Raw genomic sequence first — 26,498 nt, 5'->3', positions numbered from 1 at the left:
TGAGGTAGAAATGCTCAGACTTGTCAATAGGTGTTTGATTTTTCAAACTGCTCTTGAGTCTCAGTCTGCTCATGCTAGTTAATTTTAAGGCTATTAATCACCGGGAAAGAACATGGTAAAACCATCACCGCAGGAGGCCTGGCTGGGAGATAAGGGTTTGAATAGTCAAACATCACCTAAAACCAGGATAAGAGGTTGGGTGTACACTGCATTTTTGTGCTTATGCTGTAAAACAGCAAACCAAAACTATAGCATCGCTAGGGTAAAACTAATACAGTTACCAAGGGGGCGTCACAATGGTTTCAATTTGTTCGTAACTTTCCTGGTTCTGTTTCTTTTTTCTTTCCTTTTTTTTTTTTTTTTCCCCCATATTCTGAGCAAACCACTGACCTTCATGATGCTTCATGTATCCTTCATGATACAAAATTGTACAAAACAATCTGTCTTGAAGGCGTCAGGTTTGAAATAAGGAGATTTTGAGATTAGGAAACCAGAGTTGCTTTAAAATGTAGATGTTAGGCCACTAGTTAAGTGGCCTAGTTAGGCCACTTAAGGAAAGGAACAGGCATGGCCCACATCTTGCCCCTGCTGGGGCCTATTCAGTATAGCATTTTTCAGTGATATGTCAATAGTCTTGCATATTTTTTTTGCAGGTAGAAATTAAGCTTTGGAGTCAGGACACGGGGGCTGTGAGGTTGACCCCAGTGGCAGCAGGACTCACTTCTCTGCAGGAGCAGGAGCCAGGGCAGGGTGGAGGAGGAAGTGCTGCCCGCTCGTACTGTGCACGCTGGAGCTGCACAGGGACCAACCTGGAGCTTTCCCGAGGGCCCAGTGTAGCTCCCAGGGAAGGGCCACCCTCCTGCCCTGCCCTCATGGAGCAGCCACCGCACCAGAGCAGCTGCTGCTCGCAGGGGCCATCAGCGTTCCCGGTGCTCATGTGCAGTGTCCTACATCTGGGCTCTAGGGGGCTGACCCAGTTGCTGCTGCCGCTGCCGCTCCCTGGGGCACCACGTGCCTCCAGCCAGAGCTGCCTGCAGCGCCCTAGGAGGGCCAGGACCCCCACGTGCCACCAGCCCGGGGCTCCCAGAGCCACCGTTGGGACCACCTGCGTCCCCATGAGCCCCGCTCGCCATCTGTGTGGGGAGGAGGCCAGGCAGGCAGGGGGAGCCATGGGGGAGGTAAGTAACGCTGCTTTTGTGTTGTCCTGCAGCACTGATTTCTTACACTTCTGACAGAATAAACTTGCTGGGATTAAGGTATGAGCACATACCGGAGCAGAGCTGCCCCTCACTTCAAGCAGCCAAGGGAGGTCTCGTTTTTGAGCTGTTCCCTTAGCCTGTCTTGCGCTGTTTTAAGACCGGTTTTTCTACCACCCATCTCCTGAGGGGATGAGCGACACCCTGCACCCAACCCACGAGAAGGCAGCCCTGCTGGCGCTGGGGGCGGCTGTCCACGCGGCGCTGCCTCTCATTGCCAGTGTCCTCCTGCCTCCGGCAGCAGCCACCGCGCATGTCACAGGAAGCAACCATGTTTGGCACAGATGTTTATTGTGGCAGCAGCCAGGACGGATGGATTATTAATGCAGACACACAGAGAATAGCTCAAGTGCTCTGCTTTTTTTCCACAGTTCATATTTTGAGGACGACCTAAAACAATTCAACGTGAGTTAACCCCAAGGCTGCATTTGAAGGTGGAGAAGAGGAGGAATCAAGAGGACATTTCAGCTCACAGTGTAAGACAGTAGGCTCTTTGGAAAGCAAAAATCCTTTCATGGAACTACTCTTTTTTTCAAAAGTTTACAGATGTCTTCACCATTAACAGTTCCCTCAACAAAGTGGTTTCAGAACGCTAAATACTAATCACAGAATCACAGAATGGTTGAGGTTGGAAGAGACCTGTAGAGATCATCTAGTCCAACCACCCTGCTCTAGCAGGGACACCTACAGCACGTGGCTCGGGATGGCATCCGGGCGAGTTTTGAAGATCTCCAGAGAAGGAGACTCCACAACCTCTCTGGGCAGCCTGTTCCAGGGCTCTGTCACCCTCACAGGAAAGGAGATCTTCCTCTCATGGAGACGGAACATCCTGTGTTTCAATTTGTACCCGTTACCCCTGTCCTGTCACTGGCCACCGCCACCACAGAGAAGAGTATGGCCCCATCCTCCTCCCTACAATCACCCCTCAGGTACTTGAACATGTTGATCAAATCTCTTCTCAGCCTTCTCTTCTCCAGACTAAACAGGCCCAGCTCGCTTAGTCTTTCGTCATATGGCAAATGCTCCAGTCCCTTAATCATCTTTTTACCTCGCTGCTGGCCCCTCTCTAGAAGCTCAATGTCCCTCTTGTACTGGGGAGCCCAGAATTGCACACAGTACTCCAGGTGCGGCCTGACCAGAGCTGAGTAGAAGGGGAGGATCCTTCGACCTGCTGGCAACACTCCTGATGCAGGCCAGGATCCCACTGGACTTCTTGGCCACAAGGTCACATCATTGCTGACTAATGGTTAACCTGTTGTCAACCAGGACTCCGAAATCCCTCTCCACGAAGCTGCTTTCCAGCAGGTCAACCCCTACTCTGTACTGGTGCCTGGGGTTATTCCTCCCCAGGTGCAGGACCTTGCACTTGTTCTTGTGAATCTCATAGGGTTCCTCTCTGCCCAACTCTCCATCCTGTCTAGGTCTCTCTCTGAATGGCAGCACAGCCCTTGGGAGTGTCAGCCACTCCACCCAGTTTTGTATCACCTGCAAATTTGCTAAGAGTGCACTCTGTGCCCTCGTCCAAGTCACTGATGAACAAGTTGAACAGCACTGGGCCCAGTACTGACCCCTCCAGGACACCACTGGCCACAGGCCTCCAACCAGACTCGGTCCCATTTATCACCACCCTCTGAGCTCTGCCATCCAGCCAGTCCTCAATCCACTGTCCAATCATCCAGTCCACACTTCCTGAGCTTCCCTATGAGGATGTTATGGGAGACGGTATCAAAAACCTTGCTGAAATGAAAGGAGACAACATCCATGGCTCTCCTATCCTCCACCCAGCTGGTCACCTCATCGTAGAAGGCTATCAATCACATTTGTCAAACATGACTTCCCCTTGGTGAATCTATGCTGGCTACTCCTGATCACCTTATTTTCTCGACATACCTACTGATGGTCTCTAAGATGAGCTGCTCCATCACCTTTCCAGGGATGGAGGTGAGGCTGAGCAGTCTGTAGTTTCCTGGCTCCTCCCTCTTACCCTTTTTGAAGCCTGGAGTGACGGTGGCTTTCTTCCAGTCCTCCAGCACCTCCCCTGCTCTCCATGACCTCTCAAAGATGATGGAGAGCAGCTGAGCAATAACCCCCCCCACTTTTCTCAGCATTCCTGGGTGCATCCCGTCTGGGCCCATAGATTTATGGGTGTCCAGTTTGCCTAAATAATCCCTGACCAGCGGAAAGTCCTCTTCTCTCTTGTTCTTTGTCTCCAGGCTCAGTAGTTTATGGGGACTAGCCTTAGCAGTAAAGACAGAAGCAAAGAAGGCATTTAGTAACTCTGCCTTCTCTGCATCCTCCGTCACCAAGGCACCCTCCCCATTCAGCAGCGGGCTAACATTTTCACTAGTCTTCCTCTTCCCTGCTGATGTATTTATAGAAGCCTTTCCTGTTGCCCCTGACATCTCTCACTAGCTCTAATTCCAAACAGGCCTTGGCCTTCCTCATTGCATCCCTGCATTCTCTGACAATGTTCCTATATTCTTCCCATGCGGCCTGGCCCTTCCACATTATCTACACACTCTTTTTCTCATTAAGTCTACCCAACAGCTCCTTGCCCATCTATGCAGATCTCCTGCCTGCCTTGCTTGACTTCTTTTTTATTGGAATGCACTGATCCAGAGCTTGGAGAAAGTGGTGTTTGAATATTAGCCAACTCTCCCGGACCCCCTTTCCTTCTAGGACCCTTGCCCAGGGGATTCCTCCAAGGAGCTCCCTGAAGAGGTCAAAGTTGGCTCTCTTGAAGTCCAGGGTTGCAATCCTACTTCTTGTCCAGCTTCCTCCTCGCAGAATCATGAATTCCATCATCCCACGGTCACTGCAGCCAAGACTGCCCCCAGCCTTCACATTTCCCACTAGACTTGTTAGTATCAGGTCTAGCAGTGCCCCTCCCCTTGTTGGCTCATCAACCACCTGCATCAAGACGTCACCTGCAATATTCTGCAGGCGCCTCCCGGACTGTCTGTTCCTAGCTGTGTGATTATGCCAGCAGACATCAGGGTGGTTGAAGTCCCCCATAAGGACCAGGGCCTGGGATCATGGGCCTTCTTGCAGCTGTCCTTAGAAGGCCTCATTTACTTCCTCTCCCTGTTCAGGAGGCCTGTAGTAAACTCCCACGATTGTGTCGCCCTTATTGGCCTGTCCTTTAATCCTCATCCACAGGCTCTCGACCTGCGCTTCGTCCTCCTCTATGCTGAGCTCCATACAGTCCAGTTGCTCTCTCATGCGAAGAGCAACTCTGTCACTTTATTTTCCTGGCCTGTGCTTCCCGAAAAGCCTAAAGCCATCCATGGCCACATTCCAGTCATGAGAGCTGCCCCACCATGTCTCAGTAATTGCGATGAGATCATGGCCCTGCAATCGCACAAGCATCTCTAGTTCCCCTTGTTTATTGCCCATGTTGCGTGCGCTTACATAGAGGCATTTGAGTTGGGCACCAACGTGCCTCTCTTGCTAGCTGGAGCGTCTGGAACTTGACCACGTGGGCTTTCCGAAGTTCTGTTTTCCTATCTCACCTCTTCAGGCTTAGGGCACCCTCCACAGGCTATGGAGTTAGGCGGCTGTGAGCGGCATGGCAGGCCATTGCCTACCCCGTAACCTGCTTCCCTGATACCCGCCTCGAATCTAGTTTAAAGCCCTCTCGATGAGCCCTGTCCCAGGGCTCTCTTCCCCCTTTGAGAAAGATGGATCCCATTAGATGCCATCATGCCCGCCGCTGTGTAAGGCTTCCTGTTACCGAAGAAACCAAAGTTGTGGTGATGACACCAGCCATGGAGTCACGTGTTAATGGACCATATCCTCCTATTTCTCTCTATATTGCTGCCAGCACTGGGAAAGATGGAAGATACTATGCCCTGCGGCCTGAGTTCCTAATTGTCTGTCTCAAATCCTTGAAGTCCCTTTTGATCGCCCTCAGGCTGCGTGTTGCTGCTGCTTCTCCTCCCACATGTAGGACCAACAATGGATAATAGTCAGTGACTCTAACCAGGCTAGGAAGTTTCCGGGTGACATCCTTAGCCCAGGCCCCAGGAAGGCAGCAGACCTCTCTTAAAAGGGGGATCGTGCCTACATATAGGACCCTCTGTGCCCTGAATGGAGGAATCGCCCACAACTCTAACCCGACTTTTCTCCCTCATACCTGTGGTAACAACACAATCTGACTGTGTTACTATTTTTGGAGGAGAGGGATCCTCGTCTACCCTATCTACTGATTACCATTCCTCCTCCACGGCCTTGTATCTATTGGCTAGGGGTACCGGATTGGGTAAAATGGGAGAAGGTTTTTTCTTTCCCCTGCGAGCCTGGACTTTTATCCATCCATTGCGGTGCTGCTTTCTTCCTCCCTTGTGTTAGGTGGGGGATGGAGTCTGTAGTCGCTCGTTGCAGTGCGCTTCTTGGTGCCTGCCCGTTTCCCCCTCTGACTTGCAGCCTTCTTAGCCTTTCAACCTCCTCTTGTAGCTCAACTACCATGCTGAGCAGATCTTCCACCTGCCCACAACTCACACAGCTGCTCTCCCACAGGCAAACTAACTTTAACTATGAAACAGAAAAGGTCAAGTTTAATGCTATTCTACCTTCTTAAAAAATATATACATACTTGGCCAAGAACAGGCTTTTACATTTGCTTTCAATCTGATAGTTTCTCATCATTTTCATGGGCAGGATGTGTATAACGTCACCAGAAACAGGCAAGTGAGAAATGCTTAAGAGATTATAGCAATAATAGCCTTAATCTGGGATGGAAGATCAGTTTACTGGTCAAGTTAAGACACAAGGAGATAAAGCATAAATAAAGTACCAGGAATGGGGAATTTTTGAGTAAGTTACCTACAAGTGCCTAAATAAGAAAGTTTCATATTCTCAGAGACCTGTGCAATGATCTGAACCAGCTAAAATAAGATAAAGCTTCAAGCATAAAATTATTATTAAAAGATTGTCCCATTCTATCACCTTCAAAACAGGCAAACTTTCTCCAGCTTTCTCTTCAGCTTGCATTGCTTCATTCTCCCTATTATACTCCCACTAATCAAGTTTCAGGCAAAGTGCTTTCTCCACTCGTCTCCTACACCTCCTTCAGGTGGCTGCTAGGTAGTTTGAGGAAAAGGGAACCTTCTAGTATTCCAAGCAGGTTGTTACCAACCTGTTTTCAGTTCTAGGACAAAACAGTCTCAGGACAAAACAGCAAACAATTAACAAGCAGCAAATATTTTATACAAGCTCAAACATGCTGTTCGAGCAGGAAAGTTTTGAGGACCATGGAAGGAAACCAGGTGGTGCGAGAGCAAAGCAGGACTGGAAGACTCCTGCTGAGCAGCCTGAACCAGCAGGCACCACACGTGGGTGCCTGACATCCTGTGCTAAGAATATACAGGAAAAACAGCCAAGAAACCTGTGCCCAAGGCCTGGGTAGTTAATACGGTTCGGGCTCATTTGCCTAACTGACCTTGATGGAATCAACTAGCTCATAAACTGCAGCCGTAACCTATAATAAGTATTTATATATGTGTATACTATATGCAAACATAATGTACCTGAATAAACTTTTCCACTATGATTTCCAAGTATGAATACTCTCCCTTAATTCTGCTCTCTTTGTGTATCACAAAGAACAAGATTTGATTGCTCCCCCCGCAAGCCCCAGCCTGCACAAATTCTCTATAATAACGATCAAATGTCATTATGAAGGTTCACAAGAAATGAACTATATAATCAAATGAAACATAGCTTCAATCAAGCAACACTGAACCTATTCCTCCATTAAAGAGGATGAGAAGTCCCTGCACAGAAAAAAATCAGCAAACAAATTGGAAAGTACTATTCGTTAAGACATCGGACAAAAACAGATCAGATTCCTGACTTGCTCTTTTTGTCTTCATGTAAGAACAACTCCTTTGGATATTTCAAGTTCTTTGTGCTTCAGCATAAAATATTGCTTTCTCCTCGCAGTGCAGAATGAATACAGGCAAGTTGGTCAGTGACTATACATTTCAATTAGTGGTGTGTGTGGCCTGTCAATGGTTTGCTTGAACTCACGATCCACGATTGCTTCAGGTTAAGCACAGCTGACGCCTGTTGCACAAACATCCAAACACAGGGTTGTTTTCACTAACTGCACAGCACTTTCATGGTTGCCTTGCTGAATTCTCCACTGCTGCAGAAGGATTTGAGCCTTCAGCTTACAGCAAAGAACAGAACAAGGCAGTTATGAAGATCACGTAACACAGAGCTCTGCAGCCCACAGGGGAGGTTTGCTGCAGTAGGACACTCTGCCGGTGGCCGCCTGAGCACAAGCAGCGGCTCCAGCAGTTGCACCCTCCTCTTCTGCTTCTTCCTCCACCTCCCTGGCACTTTCTGTTCCTTGGAATGGATTTTCCAGAAGTTTTAATACATTTCTTACCTAGAGAGAAAACACAATGTGGTTATGAGAACTTACAAAGTAAAGGCAAAATTATACGGAAACCTTAAACCGAATAATGATTGAGTTTATTCTAGTTAATACACAAATTCCAGAGACAGAATGAGCTAAACATGAAATAAAAGAGCTTTTTTCAGCAAACAAGCTGAAGATTATAAATTCAAACAGTTATTTAAGAAGACCATCTCCAGCAGGTCGAGGGAGGTGATCCTGCCCCTCTACTCAGCCCTGGTGAGGCCGCATCTGGAGTATTGTGTCCAGTTCTGGGCCCCAAAGTAGAAGAGGCAGGTAGAGCTGCTGGAGAGAGTCCAGCGCAGGGCCACAAGGATGATCAGGGACCTGGAACATCTGCCCTATGAGGAGAGGCTGAGGGAACTGGGCCTGTTCAGCCTGGAGAAGAGAAGGCTGAGAGGGGATCTGATCAGTGTCTATAAGTACCCCAAGGGAGGCAGTGAGGAGGATGGTGCTGGTCTCTTTTCAGTGGTGGCCACTGACAGAACTAGAGGAAACAGCCACAAACTGAAGCATCAAAAGTTCCACACGAACTTAAGGAAAAACGTCTTAACAGTGAGGGTGACAGAGCCCTGGAACAGGCTGCCCAGAGAGGTTGTGGAGTCTCCTTCTCTGGAGATCTTCAAAACCCGCTTGGATGCAGTCCTGTGCCACGTGCTCTAGGTGACCCTGCATGTGCAGGGGGGCTGGACTAGATGATCTCTAGAGGTCCCTTCCAACCTTAAGCATTCTATGATTCTATGATTCTAATTTTATAATCGAACTTAGGTTCAAATAACTTCAATTGTAAGTCTTAAATACAAATTCTCATGTTGCTCTTCTCAAAATGCATTAATTTTGTCTGCATTCTGCATGCAGTAGCTTGCACAGTGAACTACAGATAAAAGTCATCATTTTATAAGACACCATTTGTCATGAAAATACAAGCAAAATTAATCTCAGTCTGCTGGGACAAATAACAGGAGTAAAGGTGTGAGAAAGGAGAAAATACACCTAGATGTCTTGTCCTGCAAAGATCAGCCCTCAATAGCCAGTGAAGTTCAGGTTTTCAGCTTCCTTTGTTCTGCAGTCACTACACCCACAGCTACCTCAGAATAACACAGACCTTCAGAACAGTGCAGCCCCAGTTGCCTTCCTGCCTAAGAGGCCACAGTGAATCTCACCTGTGTTTCAAGCTCCTTTTGCACAATGACAATTTACCAGAAACTCCCCTAGAGAGCCACACAAACCCACAAGTGGCAGGCAGTAGTATTGTACCTCTGAGAAATCCCCATTTTCGGCTGCTTCTATCGCATTCTGAGCAATATAGTTTCTTAAGATGTATTTTGGATTATTTGAATTCATGACTTTCACACGATCAATATTCCAGACATCGGCATTGCCAACATTTTCTACTTCTTTCTGTAAACGGACTCTGAAAATAAGCAAATAAACACATTATTTTGTTTGCTTCAAGAATCACATGTGAAAAATGACCCATTTTCTGAGGATATTAAGAGCTGAAACTAAGGATCTCAATACAGTATTAAACAGCAAGCAATACAGTATTAAACAGCAAGACAGATACTTATCATTGAGTAGATTAGGACCAGCCAAAAGCTTTGGTTTTCATTCTTACACTCATATACTTTTCAAGAGAGAGGGTCCTTTCAATATGACATTGTTCTTAAGTGAAAAGCAGACACATATTCTACTGTGAATATCAATATACTGCCTCACCTGTATTTTTCCAGCCATTCTTTCCAATGTCTTTGATTTCTACTGAGTATATCAGCTGCCGTTAACTGCTGCAGCTTGGAGAACTGCTCAATGCGCTCTAATTCTTTATTGATATTAGCTTTTGTTCCAATTAATGCAAAAAGCTGAGGGTTGGACTGAGCCAACATTAGCATCATTGACAGTTGTCTGAAAGAAAAAAAAGAGGAAAAACAGCCATGTTAGATATATTAAATAGAAGCAGCCTGCCCATGCCTATCCTTTGTGACCATAAAGTAAACAAATTTACTCACGATAACCTATGATTTCAGTAAAGAGATTAAATACCAGTGCTTTATAATTTACAAAACAAATTTGCAATTAATTGTGGTCATTTTATTGTTTCTTTCTGCAGTATGTTCAGTTTGCATTTCTGAGGTGTATAAAGTGCAGACTTTCACACTCAGAGCTACCAGTTTGGTTTAGATGCACAACTCTCAAAACAACTCAGACACCTTGAAAAATCTCCAGCACTTTTATTCAGCATTGATTATGTAGAATTTGAACTTACTTAGATAGCAAAACAATACAGCATCTATTTCTCGGTTTCATACCTTTTCATAAGTTAGGCATTAATACTGTAACAGCACTCAAGATAAAACTCTAATATCCATAACCTTAATTTCTTCCCCTTTCTAATTAGCGCATCATTTATCTCCAGAAAAATAAATGACTGCAAGAGGTCATTTTTGTGCAATATCAAATTTGTATAAACAAATTCCACACAAGAGCAGCCAGAACAAGTCCATCTTCTCAGTTATCTGCTTTACCCAAACTGGAAGTGTGATACCCATAAACAGAGGAGAACTGTAGAGTTCAGCAGGTTCATTACACTCACAGAACATTTCCTAAACAGAGAGAGGTAGAAACTCTACTCAAGATAACCCAAGCTCTGTTTTTTCCCCTTTGGGAAAAGGCTAGAAAGAAATAATAATAATAATAATAAAATGAGGCATCACATTCACTGCTTTTCACTGCTCCAAAAAATGAAATATATATCTATATATATACATATATACACACACACACACACACACATATATATATATAAAACTCCAGGCCCCCTATAAATTAGCTGTAGAACAAGATTTACTACTTTTCCATTTTTTCAGCAGCTGGCCTGGACAATCTGGCCCATCAGGAGAAACCTGGATGGCACCAAACAGGATCTGAGTTTAGACTGTACACTGAATTAAACTTAGCTCAGAATATTGGTGGCTGGAAGCAGTTATTAGCTAAATGTGCAATGGCAGATTGCATGGGAGATTTTGTTTAAATCTATCTCCCCATAAAATATTACTGCAGCACCTCACTATTTGGCACTCTCATTGGCTTGGTCAGCAAAGTAGGGAAAAAAAAGAAAAAAATGCAAACCAAAGTAATTCAAACCAAACCAAATCCAGCCCAGAGCTGATTTCCGAGAATCCTTCAGACACAAAACACACAAACAAGTTTGAACTGCTGTGTATTAATATACCCGTACTCAACAATGCTCTTTCCCAGATTTAAAATCAGTTAAATATTACCAATTTCATTATAATTTGATACAACTAAAATCACTGTCCAAAAGCGTGGAAGCCTATTACATTACTACCTTGGATCCATCTGGGGTTTGAAAGCAACTTTCAGTTCCTCCAAGGAAGCACACTGACTTGCTAGCTTCTCTAAAAACTCTTCCAGTCTTGGAGGATCAAAATGTACTGAGAATGAACTCAGCAAGTAGAAAATATTTGTGAAGTCAGCACCTGAAAAAGTAAATTCCATGAGTAACAGAACTAACTAGCCAGTAAGAAAATAAACCCCAGTCCAAATTCTTTCCTGACATGGGCCAGTCTAGACAGAGAGATGAAAGAAGTAGCAGCAAATTTCTGCCTGTCCCTCACTTTGCGAGAGTGCAGATATGATACAGGGAGAGCCCTGCATCAAGGCACCAACTGCCCTGCAGTTCACAAGCAGTTCACTATCTTGCACACTGACTTGCTTGCTTCTCTAAGAAATCTTCCAGTCTTGGAACCATTACCATTAGATTTTGAAACCATTACATTTTGGTTTGATATTATAACATTTATGGGCTACCAAGCGATAACTTGCTGTGTTCCTCACCCACCTGTGAGATGCATAGTTTCAAGAAGTTCAGACACCAGCTTATTATCTTCTTCTAATTCCAGCTGAATTAATCCTAGCTTCTTCCTCATCTTCTGCAAATAGTGCTTCTCGAATTCTGTATCATATTCCTCTTCCAGGATGAGCTCACTGATTTCCAGAGGCAGCTCTGGAACTAAAGCTTCAGCAAGCTTTCCTAGATTCCACTTGCAAATTTCTGGCTGCTTGTTGTAAGCATAGCGCCCTGTATTATCAGAGCCATTGCAAATGTGTTCAGGGTCATATCTACAAATAAAGAAATAGTTAGCACTGGCGCTCATGTAGCTAGGAGAATCTAAGCAAGACTGTCCAGGAGACCAGAACAGACAAAAAGGAGGAGTGCTTCTTGTTACTGGATTATTTCTTCTCCCAAAGCTACCTAGTTAGGTATTTTCCTGCCCTCTTAAACACTGAGAAAATCCCCATGCTAGAAACAAAGCCTAAGAGTAGAGACTCTGCAAGCAATACAGAGGTACACGGAAAGGCTGAACAGAAGAATATAGGACAACTAGGACTACCTTTATCTACTATAAATAGAGTTCGTAAATCCATTAGAGAATTAAAAATATTAAAGCAATACTGAACAGTGTCAACATTGGTGTACACAGCAAATACATAAGCATATTTCAGCTATGCCACACTGACCTGTCCATAAATCCGAAGGGGCCGTAGTCAATCGTTAGTCCAACTATGCTCATGTTGTCTGTGTTCAGCACACCATGGCAAAAGCCAACGCACTGCCATTCCGCAACCAATCTCGCAGTCCGCTTGGTTATCTAGGAGAGAATTTTTCTTCATTTTTCAAACACAACTTACAGATGTTCTTATATTTCCAACAATCTTCTATTCTGAACTGATCTTTCTACAATTCTGGCGGAAGCAGATTCTGGCTTGTATGTCATGTGCCTAAAAAGCAACGGCTTAAAAGATGTCTCCCTCTCTCTTCTTGTTATTAACTGCCCAGTTCCTGTAGCTCCCATTTTGCTCCCTCTTCATGTCTACATTTACCTTGAAAGTCTACTGTCTTGTAGCATTCTCATGCTAGGTACTTCAAGTTGGTTTCCTATGTGTTGCTTCCCATTGCAGATGTCAGGAGGCATCCAAGTAGCTGAGTGTGAACAGGACTGATAAATTAGCAAGCAGTAAAGCATTAAGAGGCAAACTCTATGCCATCCAAAGTGCAAAAATGTGGAAAAAATGAAGGGAGAGCATGTGTGCCCACCATGCAGAAAGCACACCATGTGCATGAGCTCAAACCTGCATAGCTGATTAGAAACATCTTTGCATCTCACATCAACTTTTGTTCTCTTTAACTGCATTTTTCTACTGCTGCAAATATTACAGTCATACACAGAATAAAGTGTGTTATATATAAACAAAAATACTATTTTAAAAGCCTGCTTTTTTAAATGTAAGAAACAACTACAAAGCACTTGAAAAGCAGAGATAAGGGTGTTTATCTAGTAGACAGTGCTGTCAAGTGCAGTCACTTGTACTCCTCATTGTCTGCTCTGTTTCTTCCACAGTACAGAAAGATAAAAGCATGTGAGAGTGGAGCTGCCAGAATTTCTCTGCTATTAGAAAAAAAATAGAAGTGCTAGAAAAAATGGAGGCAGCTACAGAGGAGAGCAAACATGAGAAATACAAAGCTGGCTATGACAGGAAGTGAGGAAAGCCCCAGACAGCAAAGGAGGGGAGACAGCGAGCAGGAGGCACAAGGAAGACATGCCAGAAGGGCAGGGATAGGTTGGAAGAAACTGGGCCAGGAGACTAGTGAAGGAAAGCAAAAGCAGCAAGACTTTTGCAAGGACTGGGGTGGGACAAGATGGGAGCTGAGGTTGTCACCCACTGCTGCAAGGCCCTTTGAGGCCCATCATTGCTCTGCCATAGTCTACCTCCTAGTAAAGATGCCACCAGCTGCAGAGCAGCACAAGCCCACAGGAGGTGACAACCTACGATCATCATCACTGCTGGCACGAGAGGTCTGCTCAGTGAAATTAAACCTTTGGCACCAGGGGTGAGCCTTGCAACAGCTGTCTGGTAAAGAACTAAAGCAACCGCACACAATCTGGGTTAAAACACACTTTCAAAAAGCATTTTTTTTACTTTAAAAGCAAGCAAAAAGCAAGTTCTGACTTTATACAGTTATTGATTTCTTAAAATACCATTTTTGATCTTGTTTTCATCTAACCTCACCCCTGGGCCATTACAGAATCACCTAAGACTACCCCATTCCTGGGACATATTTGTCTCTTCTGATCTTACATTCCCAATCTTTGACGTTTTGTTACTTCCTCAGAATTGAAATGTTTAAAGGCAGTCAATCTTAACTCTTAGGTTAACTTTCACTTGGAAAATAAGAGACAGGAATTGACTGAACATTTTCAATGTTTTACCTTACAGACGATAAGGCAACTCATTATCTAGCAGTCAGGGCCAGAATTTCCCTCACATTCTGAAATACTGTGAGCAAACTGAGGGAACAGTCATGGGAAGCTGTCCAAGAGCTGGGAAAACAATTTACTATTAAAGAGGCAAAACTGCTTTCTTTAGTTTCATCAACGAGCAGTTCTACAGAGTGCCTTTTATAAAGAGAATAATTCAAGTAATCAAGAGACTCCAGATACTAACTGACTCTAGTCACCTGTGCTCACAGATGTTCTTCAAGCCTACAGCTACAGATTTATGAAAGAAATTTATCTTACCTACCTCTTTAAAGAAAGCAGCATTCCTCTGAACAGTGTTGTCAGAATAAGCCTCCTGGATTTCCGGGTAGAAAGTGCTGATCACATAATCCAACATTTGTATCCGAATATCATTTCGGTCAACACTAGGACCTTTGCGTCCCGTATGCTCATCCGTTGGTTTAAAAATTTCAAAAGATCCAAACCTGTTTCAAAATAATAAACACGTTTTAATATTATTTGATGCTATTAGCTTTTTTGACTTTACAGTAAGATATACATACATATTTGCAATAAAAACATTAAGCACTGTTGCAACAATGTAACAGTCTCTTAAGTGTAACACTCAAGAAAGTATCTGGACTTCTACAGTACTGTATCTTTAGAACAGCTCTAAAACTAATGGTAAAGCTACAACCAAGCAACCAACACTTCCAACTTTAAAAACTTTGCAGTTACAGGCAGAAACATGAAAAATATCTTCTGACATCTGTAGAGCTTGTACTTTGTATATGTACAAAGTACATATGTATATGTACATATGTATATGTAATAAAAACACTTAGTGTTTATTTCTCTGAATGCAAAAATATTGGCTCACCTCATCCTTTGGATAGAAAGAACTGATTTCTATAGTTTAATAAAGAATTTCCAAGATCTCAGAATACAAAACACACAGATGACACTGGTATGGAAATAAATACATACACAGACACATACATGTGAATGTATATACATGCACACACACATTTCAAAACCTGCAATGCTAGGTTTCAACATGAAAAAAAAAGATTAAGTAAGTAGTCTTTTTTCTACCTTAAAAATGTTGAAGCTATTCTCAGGACAACTGTACACCTTTCATTTTTTGGATTTCCATCATAAAATATGTCACGAACAACTTTTGAGTCAGATGTCACGCACGTTCCAGCTCTTGTTGTTGGTATTCCCAGGTGAAACATTGCCTCGCTGCACAGGAATTCTCGGATACTTGACCGCAGCACCTTCCGACCATCAGCTTGTCTGTAACAGAAAGCATTGACAGACCCGACTTTCACGCTGCAAAGGAAGGAGTTCCTGTTTCCAATTTAGTGGTGGAGAGGAAAAATAATAACAAAAGCGAGACGTGATTTCCACCATCATAAAACAAGTCAGTGGTTGCTCCGAGAACAACAGAAGTTTGAAGATCCAGCTTTCAAAGGTCAGACTAGATGGACAGGACACAATTGCAATGACAACTAAGTCCAATTAGGTGATGGTTTTAGACTCTTGATGTCTTTAGACTCTTGATGGTTTTAGACTCTGTAGAGTCTTTAAAACACAAACTTTTAAATAGGGCATAAGACACCACTAAAATAATTCAGATAAAAAATTACTTAGTTTTAAAAATCAGTATTGTTTCAATATTTAGTCAGTGCACTGCAGAATTTAAAGTTAACAGTCCAGCTGTCCATAAACAAACTCTTTTTTCTTGCAAAAGCAAGGCAGCAAACAACAACATCTTTTTTAATTTAGGTTTTCTTTATTAATAAATTGGTTTCTATTATGTCTTTCAAAGAAAAAAAAATACTACTTCTTTGGATCTTTCCACATAAGTAAAGTAGAAATGGGACATTAAGTATCGACCTAACTGTCTGGTAAAGAGATGACCGATATACAGCTACTTTATTTAATACAGATTCCTCGGGAAAGCAACGGCCGTTCGAGGCGGTAACGGCCGCTCGGGGGGGCAGTGTCCTCGGGGCGGTAACGGCCGCGCCGGGCTGTAACGGCCGCTCGGGGGGCAGAGTCCTCGGGGCGGCAACGGCCACAAGGCCCTGGGGGCCGCGCTCCTTACCGGGAGAAGGGCGTGAGGCCGGCGCCCTTGAGCTGCAGCTCCCAGCGCTCGCCCCCCGGGCCCAGCACCTCGCCCAGGTACATGGCGGCGCCGTCGCCCAGTTGGCCCGCGAAGCTGCCGAACTGGTGGCCGCAGTAGCAGTGCGCGGCGGGCTCGGAGCCCGGCAGCAGCCGGTTGCCGCTGAAGTAGAGCGCGGCCTCGGCCTCGCGCGCCGGCCGCTCGCCGGGCGCCGCCGCCTCCAGCCCCAGCAGCGCCAGGGCCGGCGGCGACCAGGCCACGAGGCGCGGGTTGAGCAGCGGGCTGGGCCGCGCGCGGCAGAAGCAGGCGCCGGGCACGGGCCGCGGCGCGGGCTCGTCGCTGGCGTCCACGGGCAGCGAGCGCAGCGCCAGGTTGTCGAAGCGCAGCGAGCCCAGCCAGCCGCTGTCCCCCGCCGCGGGACGCGCCGGGGGAGCCGCCGGCTGCTGCATGGCGGAGCCCAGCGAGCCCGGCAAGAAGCGCCGCCCGGCGCGCAGCGCCGCGGCCATTCGCCCCCCCGCGCCCGCTGCGGCGGGGCGGGACGGGGGCGGCGCCTGCGGGACGCGGCTCCGGGACGTCTGCGAGCGGCGCCTCGTCGCGGACACCTCCCACCGGGGAGCCCGGAGAGAAGCGAGCCCAGGATGTCGTGGCTGAGCAGGGGGGCCAAGGCGAAGGAGAAGGAGGAGGCCGAGAGCCCGCTGAGCCAGGAGGAGAGAGGGCTGCTCGTGCAGGCCATGCTGGAGCACGGCGGAGACCCGTGGGACTACAAGGTGATCGGGCAGGAGCTCACGCTGAAGGCGGCCGAACGGCTCTGGGTAAATTACGTCTCCATGTACCACCCCAAGGGCGAAAAGAAGTGCTCGGCCCTGCAGTGGCTGCTCTTCGACCTGGCGAGCGCCCTGCAGGCGGCTCTGGAGGAGAAGGAGCAGAGCGTGAAGGACCTGCAGAGCAGCTTGCAGGTGGCCCACAGCGAGATCCTGACGCTGCGCTGCGACAACGCGCTGCTCAACGAGCAGGCCGAGCAGCTGCGGGAGCTCAAGGAAAAGCTGAGGGCGGAGAACGCCGACAACACACGGCTGCGGAAAAAGGTGCAGTGCCTGGGCACACTGCTGGCCCTGGGGAAGGGCCTGGACCACAGGAAAGTGGCAGCCTTGAGTAAGACAGATTGGGACCCGGAGACGTGGGATGGGGAAAGCTGGAGCCTGGAGGACAAGGAGAACTCACCAGCCCAGGGGGCGGCTGCTGTGGTTCCTAGGAAAGCGAAGGAGGACAAGAGAGAGGCAGCTCTGAAAAGCCCGAGAGCGAGGGATATGCGCAGGAAGGAGAAGGTCTGGAAGAAGCAGAAGGAGGGCTGGCCCGTGTGGGTGAACAGGGTCTGGACTCTGGAGCAGTGCACAGCCTTCATGGCGGAGGAGGCCAAGCGCGTGGTGACGGCCATAGGGCTGCCCTGGCCGAAGGTGGGCGCCATCATCAGAGCCCTGCCAGCCAGCGAGACGTCCGGCGGGGAGATCCTCCGGCTGGTGATCCGGAACCTGGGCGAGTACGAGCCCCTCAAGGACAACATGGAGGGGGCGCCCTGGGCAGACGTGCAGGAGGCGGCCGCCTACGTGTGCGGGAATGTTTTGCTCCGTGTTTTAAAGCAGAGGGAGAAACCTGTAACCCCTGACTTTGATATCTACACGGTGAACACGGAGCAGGGGGACATAGGGGTCCTGGCGTGCCGCGCCCCAGAGCTGCACAAGGGCTTTTTCATCAGCCTGGGCTCTACCTTAATTGGTCGGCCCCTTGGTGAGTGCATGGCCACACTGGAGAACGTGGGGACACTAATGGGAGCAGGCGGGGAAGGAAAGGGAAAGAAGGGAGCGGCAAAGGGGAAACTGAGGAAGTACATACCCCGAGGAACAATTTGGAGATTTTTAATAAATCAGGGGGTGAATGAGGAAGAGCTAGATAGCCAGCCGACAGGAGTGTTACTTGCCAAAATGAAGAAAATCCTCCAGGAAAAGGGGATGAAGCAAGAGGAGGTCTGGGAGAAACTGGAGCAGATGACACCATCAGTTGCTCCCTCTGTTCCAAAGAGAAAACTCTACCCTTCCTTAAGGGACCTTAAAGATTAGGAGTCCGTATCCCTGGCGTCAGTGGGATTAACCTCCACCACGCTGACCTGGAATTCGGGAGGAAGGGGCTCTGTGAAGGCCCCGGGGCCGCTGAAGTGGGGGGGTGGGAAGCTGCAAATACTTTCTTAGTTGATAAAGAATCAGAAGTAACTTGCTAGATTACCAGGGTCCTCCGCTTCCTGGTAAATCAGTCTGGATTTGGGGATTCGGAGGGGGAAAAATGAAGGGAGAAGAAGTAGAAGCCCATTTGTGCATTGGGGAAGATAAATTGGAAAGGCAGATAATTCTGGTTAAAGGAGGGCCAAACATTTTAGGAAAGAATTTCCTGTCTCAGTTCAAGGTAGATCTGTCCAAGAGAAAATTTTGTGTTGCTGCCTCAAGAAATGAAGACATCACAGGACTCACCAAGTCCGTATAGTACTGGACTAAAAGTAGGGCAGGAGCAGGGCTGTTGGATGAAGAATACGAGGTGTCTCCAACCAGAGAGCCCGTCTTCCAGTCCTAGTACGGTACAGAAGCACAGCGGGGTCATAAAGAGGCTCGGGGGGAACAATGAAGGCTTAATAAGATTGGATTTAAAATCCCTATTCCCGTAATTTCTGCAAAAATCCAGGTATGTGGAATGCGTGGACAGCAGAAAGCCCTTGCAAAGAAGTGTAAGCATGCACTGTGTGAAGGCTTGGACAGCTTGGAGCGGGCAGCATTTGGGCTATGGCAGGTTCATTGTGTGGGCCCCTTACAAAGGTGAAAGGGGTGTAATGGGTCCAGACTTGTTGCCACGGCAGAGCAAGATGGGCAGAGAAACTGGCAGTATGTGGAGCTGCTGCTGATACTTCAATTCAGTGTCTACATGAAACAATGAAGCTTTGCCCCTCCATTCTTAACTGTTCCAGGTAAAGAAAAGTGTTTCCCTGAGGCAGCAGTGCAGAAATTCCTTAAAGGGACGAGAGTGCATCCATTAACCCGCATTTCCTACCATCCACAGTCCTCCTGGGCAGTGGAAATAGTTGTGAGGTCCATCAAGATAAGACTGAAGTTCACTGCTGAGGAGAGAACTCGGCTGGACACAGCACTTGCATTTGTGTGCTGGGCTGTGCAAGCCAAGAACGTGCTGGGTACTGGGCACAGCCCCTGTGAGCTGCTCCTTGGCGGTCGCCCACAAACAGATCAGATCAGAGGTGATGTGAGAGAAGAGGCTAAGCAGTTGGGTGCTCCAGATACCCGCTTGATCCTGGAGCAACGAGCTCAGCTAAGAACTGGGCCCATACAGCTCTGCAGGATTATGCAGCTCGTGGACACAAAGGGGCCAACATTAAGCAGTGGCAAAATCCACCCCAACCAGGAGCCTGTGGGCTCCTCAGGTACAAAGGGGAAAGCCAAGAGAAAATCTACAAGTAATTATGGTTCTCTGATGGGGAAACGCAGTTCTAACAGGAAAAAAAGGAGTGATTTTATGGTAAAAGAGACTCACTGCTGGGAAATTAAAGACTGTTTCTGACTAGTGTTTAAGTAAGATGAATTTTCAGGATTGAATGTGGGTGTGGGATTGATCACAACTGTGGGCTATAGACAGCCTCAACAAGAGCCATCATCTTCAAAGTGCTCCTCATTGATTTAAGATGGTGCCAGGAATATTATCAAAGCGTTCTGGGCCCTGTTCAGTTTTCTTCTGCCAGCTTCTAGGTGCAAAAGCAATTCTTGGGACACAGGACATCACTGCTGCTGTTAATAATTGTTTTTCCTTGGGAAAAGACACCAACAGAATTTTAACACTAAACCTTGAAAGTGGGAAGGTCCCGAATGCCTGGTTTCCTAATAGGTGTTAGGAGGAGTGTTACCAGCAGGTTGAGGGATCCAGCCCTCTCCTCAGCTCTGGTGAGGCTGCGCCTGGAGTGTTGGGTACAGTTCTGGGCTGCTCAGTACAAGAGGGACATGGAGCTTCTAGAGAGGGTCCAGCAGAGAGCCACGAAGATGATTAAGGGGCTGGAGCATTTGTCGTTATGAGGAAAGACTAAGCGAGCTGGGCCTGCTAGTCCGGAGAAGAGAAGATTGAGAGGGAATCTGACCAACGCACATCAGTACCTTAAGGGAGGGTGTTGAGAACGGAGATGGACTGTTTTCAGTGGCAATGGCCACAAGCCAAAGCACAGGAAAATCTGCCTGAATTTGATGAAAAAGCTCTTTCCTGTGAGGGTGACAGAGCCCTGGAACATGCTGCCCGGAGAGGTTGTGAAGCCTTCTGCCTTGGAGATCTTCCAAACCCACCTAGATGCCACCCTGTGCCACGTGCTCTAGGTGTCCCTGCTGGAGCAGGGGGTTTCACTAGGTGATCTCCACAGGTCCCTTCCAACCTCAACCATGCTGTGGTTCTGTGGACTTCTCAAGAAAATGTCCGGGGTGTCTATATGGCAAAATGGCTCCCTGGTAAACGTCGTGAAAACTGTATAGAAGGTTGAGATGGCTTGAGATTTAGCAAGCACCACTGGAGGAGAAATTGATGCAGAAACTGGAATACTAAATTAATTGGACATTGAAATGCTCACAGCTAAAGTAAAATGGGGCAAATTTTGGATTGTGTACAAGGTGAATTGGTAGCAAATTTCAGTTTTTTTGATGTGACCAAAGTAACTATTTGGAATAGCCAAATGTGCCATGTGCGAAAAGCAACTGCCAAGTTAAAAAAAAAGAGCATTTTGTACAAGATCTCTGGCTATTATTGTATTTGAGCACAACTGATAGCTATTGAATCAGTGTTTCGATGTTTTTTGTAATGGATGAACCTCTGCGAGATCCCACGTTACGCGTTTTACCAGCTGGGTGGTGGGGATTTTCATCTTGATTTGGCCGGGGGTTAGGAGATGCGTTGTGAGAAGCACATCAACGATGGGCTATGAACCCTTGCATGAGCTCGCCACAATCCTGGGAAAGGGCTGTGGGTATGCCAGTTAAAAAGGGCAGGGGGTGCACACAAGGTTACAAGAAGCAGCACCACCCAGTTGTTGAAAACGGACAGCTAACGATACGTACACATTAGTTCTGTGTGATCCAAAATCTACACTCCACTTATTGCACTTAATTCTGCAGCCGTCACTAGTTATGGTAGAATTATTGTTTTTATTTATCCTTTTATTCTATCCATATATTTCCTCCTTCATACAAACGCTTTGCTTGGTGCAAAAGAAAGGAATGTCCTCGTCGGAGCTTAGACGGAGCAGGGCTGCGGAGGAGGCTGCGCGCGAGCAGCTGCCAGCGGCGGCAGCGAGGTGACAAACAAGTGCCTGGCCGAGCCGCTGTGTGAACTGGCAGATAAGGAGCTGCTCAGGCGGCGCTCGCAGGAGGAGCCAGGCTCAAACAGCACCGTTGGAGCCAACTGATGCAGCCAGCCGGAGCCGGGGGAGTAGGGAGCCACGCTGCCCAGGTAATGATGTCAGCAACACCAAGGCAGGCCAGGAGCATGGCGGTTACAGCGTTTGGTATGGGCCCCCCAAATGGGCAATAAGGGGGAGGAAGTCATTGCTTCAGAGTGGTTTGGTCAGAAGAAAGGAGGTGCATTAGCAGCAAAACATTGGAAGAAAGAAGGAAAAGGTACAAAAGTCCAGACAAGGGAGGGCACCTTTTTCAGCAGCACAAGCCATTGGGACACAGCAGGGAGTTCCCCGTGATAACCCAGTGCTTGATGTGACCACAAGCTCGGTGTAGGGCAACAGACCAACACGTCAGCACACAAAGAACTGAGCGTTAGCCCTGCTGTGGTGAGAGTCAGCGATGTATTTCATCCTCGCGGTCTGCACAACTCTGTAACTGAACTGATCTGAGGGGTGTGTTTATGTAGCTCATGGACCCTTTCGCTGCTTTCCTGCTCTCCTAGACGTGTGTTCATCAATCAATAAACGTCCCAGCCCGTGGCTTGCGCTGCGTCTGCGTCTCTGGCATGCAGGGGGTGGGAGCCCAACCCTGCACGGGGCAGAGTGCAATCTGCCCTGGGAGGGCTCTGCGGCACAGGCCTTCCCTGAGCATGTCGGGGCAGCAGGACGGGCATCCCCGCGAGCACAGGGACACCCGGAGGGCCCGCGTGCAGCCCGTGTGCAGCTTCAGACTGGTGACAACTGTGATGCACTGTGCAGGGTACAGCCAGTCCCCAATCCTCCTGCTCGGCGCCGCCTAAAGAGGAGGTACCAAAAGCCTCCAGGGCCGTCACAGCGGCCGCGGCTCAGGGGGACACCCAGCACCTCCAGCAGCCCCAGGGGATCAGCTGGGTTCGAGGAGCTCAGGCATGTTCAGCTTGCGAGAGGGCAGCGGAGCAGAGCTTCAGCTTCCCCCAGTGCTGGGTCTGAGGCAGACCAAGCCTATCCCTGAAACAGATGAAGCAATTCCCATTAATTTCAATTGCTTAAAAGTATGAGTCTTACCAGGAGGTAAAAAATAAAGTTTAATTAGGAATATCTTTTTCTTATCATGCTCCTTCTCTATATCTCCCATAAAACAGCATAAACAACATAATCCACCTTTTTATATATATATTTAAATGCCGTAAGTCAATACACTGTTCCTGACTCAAGAAGCTTCCTCTCAAGTATCAACATAATCTTATGAATAAAAAAAAAGAGAAACAGCAACAAAAATGTAGAAATTTACTATAAACCAGGAATTACTTAGGCTGCTTCTATTCCGTGTCGTTAACATCAGCTCTAACAAGGGTGATAGTCAAAACCAAAGATGCCCAGGGCAAAGCCCTTATCTCTTCTCTGAAGGACATCCTCAAAGTCCAGCACGTTCCCCCGCACAGGAGGAACGCACCAGGCTCCCCCCTGCACTCCGTAGCTGGCGCTGTTGCTGTTACTTGCATCTTGCAGCTAAGCCAGGAGAGGGGACAAGCAGAAATGCCTGTCTGCACTCCCGGGAACTCGAAGTTCTTGAAGAAGTCAGGAGAGCACAAGGATACAGAGGGAAATGCAGGTTTTCCCCAACAGGCCGCGTGTGCCTGGTGACGCTCTGCGCTTGTCAAAGCTCAGTCTCAAAGCCTTGACTTACTTAAACTGATACAGTTGCACAGGGAGAGCTTTTTGAAACCCAGGTCTGATTCTTCTTCCACTTTCCTTCCTGCATCAAAGAAGCTCAAGACGCAGGCGCAGGAGAAGGGTGGCAGCGACGCTGAGGACCGCAGAGGCAGAACCCCCCAAGCAGCCCAGGGGCTGCGCCGGCCCCACGCTGCTGCTCTTGTCTCTCCCTTCCGGCTAGATGAGGGCTCGCAGCAGCCGGCTGAGGACACAGGGGACAAGGAGAGGAGCCCGGTCTGCCCTCAGGTCCGGGCTTGCCGGGCACGAGAGCCGCCGCGCTGCTCACGGAGAGCAGCAGCACATGGCTGCTGATAGACATGTGTGCTAGGGAAGGACACAACCTTTTTGAGACACAAGGCTTCTTCCCCCCTGAGCAGCCACCAGACCAGTTCCAGCTCTACATTATTTTCCAGTTATGTGTGTTGTGTGGTTGAAGCTTTCACTGCAAGCTTCAGAGGACAACTGAATGCAGCCAGCTGCAGCCTGAAGCTGGCCTGCCAGAGCTGGAGTCACGTCTGCAAAGAAAAGAGGGGAAAAAAACCCCAAACAAAGAAACAAAACCCCACAAGCAATAAAGTCAGTCCCAATACTTAAGTTTAAAATTAAAGTTTATTTTGGTTTGAGAAAGAAACAGGAAAATAAGTACATGAATATGTCAGAATTACACAAGTGACTCGTTTCTTTTTAATGTGTAGTTCCCACTTCAAGACAACTCGACATGCATGTCAGTCAGTGCTGTTCACTGCTTTACGTTGCACACACACACAGAAAGAGCTTCCAGTGCCAGCCTGCCTGGTCTTAATTTGCTGCCAAATCAATTACTTAACTTGGTGCAATGTTCAGCATAGGAAAACCCCCACACAAACTGCATCACAGACATACCCGTGGCTACGTACGCATGTGAAGCCAGCGAGCAATTCCTTTGGGAAACAGAATCTCTCCGTTCCCAGAGGAGATAAGTAAAACATAGCATGGGGAGAGTGAGGGGCGGAGCGTGCCTGTGTTCACACACAACAGGGATAAAAAGTTTCTTTCTTAGAAACACCCTCCTCGAGATATCTGAGCACCAAACTCCTCATCATTGCTTGTTACTGTCATGGGAAGCTCTAACCCCCGAGATGTTATTTTCTAGGAAATTTACTTAGTGTTTTAACAGCCAACCTCCTCATTTCTTCCCATTGTATTTGTTTTGCAGCACAGCCTGAGGGCAGCAGCCACTCTGCTGTCTCAGGTGCTGTTTGAGCGCAGCACTTTGGGGCGCCTTCCCGTACGGGCCGCGGGCCAGGGTGCCCCGTCCCCCTCCACGCGCTACTCGCTCAGCCCCATCCTGCTCCCAGGGCACTGCGCAGAGCACGGGAAGGCCCAGCCTAGCACAGGGCGGCCAGAGGAGTCCAGCATCCCGCAGGACGGGGCATGGGCAGGAAGATTAAAACCAAGTCCCTGCATCCCCTGCAAAACCACAACCAAGGAGAAGGCGGATGAAACAGCCACTCTCCCTGCCTAGGTCTGGGCCCTCAGGCAACTGCTCTGAAGTTTCCCTGTGCTCCTGGAGCCTTCGAGGGGGCTGTCAAAGGGCAACACCCAGGGAAAACCCTTCTTGTCTGTTCCCTGATTACATGGGGTAGAAGAACTAGTTTCTTCAGTCCAGCACCAGAGACCAGAGCCCCTGTGGGGAGGGATTCACTCCAAAGGAATAAACCCAGCAGAGCTGTGTATTGCTCACTGTGAGGCTGTGCACTAGGGCTTGCTTTCAGAAAGTGACTAATACAGAAAATAAATGCCTTTGACAGAAACGGTGGTTAAAATATTTTATTTTTTATATCATAGAACATACTGCTGTTTAAACCACTTTAGATTAAAGGCACACATTGTTAAAAATACTTCAAATTTACATCAGATGTACAAGTGCATAAAGCAGATGTACACGTCACCCAAAAACACAGTATGGCTTCATCAGGTTGAGGTGGGGCTGGGACAATTCAACGTAGTTTTACGGGATGCTGCTAACACTGGAAGGGCTGACTGGACTAGAATGGACAGGAGCGGATCCGAAACACTGATTATGTCACAGGGACAGCACGACCCACTCGTGCACTGAAGGGGAGGGCGAGTTCTGCAGGTGGCGGCGCGGGGCGCCCCTGGGCAGCGCGTGCGGGCGGCAGCGGGAGGCAGAGCACAACCTGCCCCACGCACAGCCCCGCCAAGAACCTGCTGCTCCGCTCCTCAGAAAGGATGAAACCAGAGGCTCAAAGTATCAGCGCTGATAAAGGCTGGACTGCAAAAGGACAGCTTACACGGCAATAATTTCTGGATAAAAAGAACAGTAAGACTGCAAGAATGCTCCATGACAATCATTCAGCATTAGTCCCACCCACGTTTAAGGCTCTTTTTTTTTTTCTCCCCTAAAATTTACCTTATATTTGTCTTTTGTGTAAAATTACCTGAGCACAGATATTAAAGATCTGCAGAGCTTTTAAAATGTCTGCAGATACCTTAAAAATCTGTAGAGATCTTAAAGCAAAACATCAATATATTGAACTCTACCAGCTAGAATGATCTCAAATTAAAAAAGAAAAAATCTTTTGGTATATCAGTAAAGCCAGGAGAAGAATGAGCTTAAGCTTTTGCTTTCATCCTTAAAAAATCTACACAAAATGTAATACATTTACTCCAATAGGACTGATTAGTAGTAAACAATATATTAAACCTTTACCAAAATAAAAACAAAACAAAACAAAAAACAAACCACCACAGGAATCAAAATTCAGGCAGCCACTCTAGTTTCTATCATCTGTTCACAAATGCTGCTGCTTTTGATCCTGCCAGAGGTCTCCTCTTTTTTCTCAAGCACTAATTGATGGAAAGACAGAGGTCCCGATTCCACAGCACTCCACGCTACCGGCTACACTGGATGTCCGAGTGGGAATTGCTGCCCTTCTTATTTGCTAAGTTTATTCCGCGCACAAGTGTTAAGGCCCTGATCCAGAGAAGCACCTAAGCACTTAGGAGCCTGGCAGAATCGGGTCAGGTTTGACAGGAGGCTTAAAGATAAGGAGGCAGCAGCGACCGCTGCGCTGGGACCCACCGTGACCACGAGGTGCGAGGCAGAAAAGCAGCAGGCTGCAGGGACAGACCAGCTCCAAAGCCAGCGCCACCACAGAGAGCAGCAGACCCTCAATTTCAGTTAAAAAAAAAAAAAAAAAAAAAAAAAAAA

The 26,498-nt window shown here is 47.5% G+C and overlaps 2 protein-coding genes across 2 annotated transcripts; one reads left to right on the top strand and one right to left on the bottom strand.

Moving 5' to 3' along the window:
• Positions 1-6,845: 6,845 nt before the first annotated feature.
• On the bottom strand, positions 6,846-16,619 carry SELENOO (selenoprotein O). Its single transcript, XM_088521915.1, has 9 exons — positions 16,096-16,619; positions 15,078-15,281; positions 14,287-14,467; positions 12,223-12,353; positions 11,543-11,823; positions 11,030-11,180; positions 9,400-9,585; positions 8,938-9,094; positions 6,846-7,650 (listed from the first exon to the last, which is right to left on the bottom strand). Exons 1-9 carry the CDS (start codon positions 16,617-16,619, stop codon positions 7,456-7,458), a joined length of 2,010 nt encoding a protein of 669 aa, XP_088378041.1. The 3' UTR covers positions 6,846-7,455.
• A 94-nt stretch (positions 16,620-16,713) lies between these two features.
• LOC148595236 (uncharacterized) lies at positions 16,714-18,744 on the top strand. The gene has a single exon (XM_088521869.1). The coding sequence runs from the start codon at positions 16,752-16,754 to the stop codon at positions 18,225-18,227; it is 1,476 nt and encodes a 491-aa protein (XP_088377995.1). The 5' UTR covers positions 16,714-16,751; the 3' UTR covers positions 18,228-18,744.
• Positions 18,745-26,498: the final 7,754 nt, after the last annotated feature.

This window comes from Tinamus guttatus, unplaced genomic scaffold (genome assembly GCF_059628265.1).
Source record: "Tinamus guttatus ecotype Peru unplaced genomic scaffold, ASM5962826v1 Tinamus_guttatus_pri_ptg000138l, whole genome shotgun sequence".
NCBI classification, from domain to species: Eukaryota; Metazoa; Chordata; class Aves; order Tinamiformes; family Tinamidae; genus Tinamus; species Tinamus guttatus.
The sequence above is the reverse complement of the archived record's forward strand: the minus strand, read 5'-3'. Positions and strand labels throughout refer to the sequence as shown.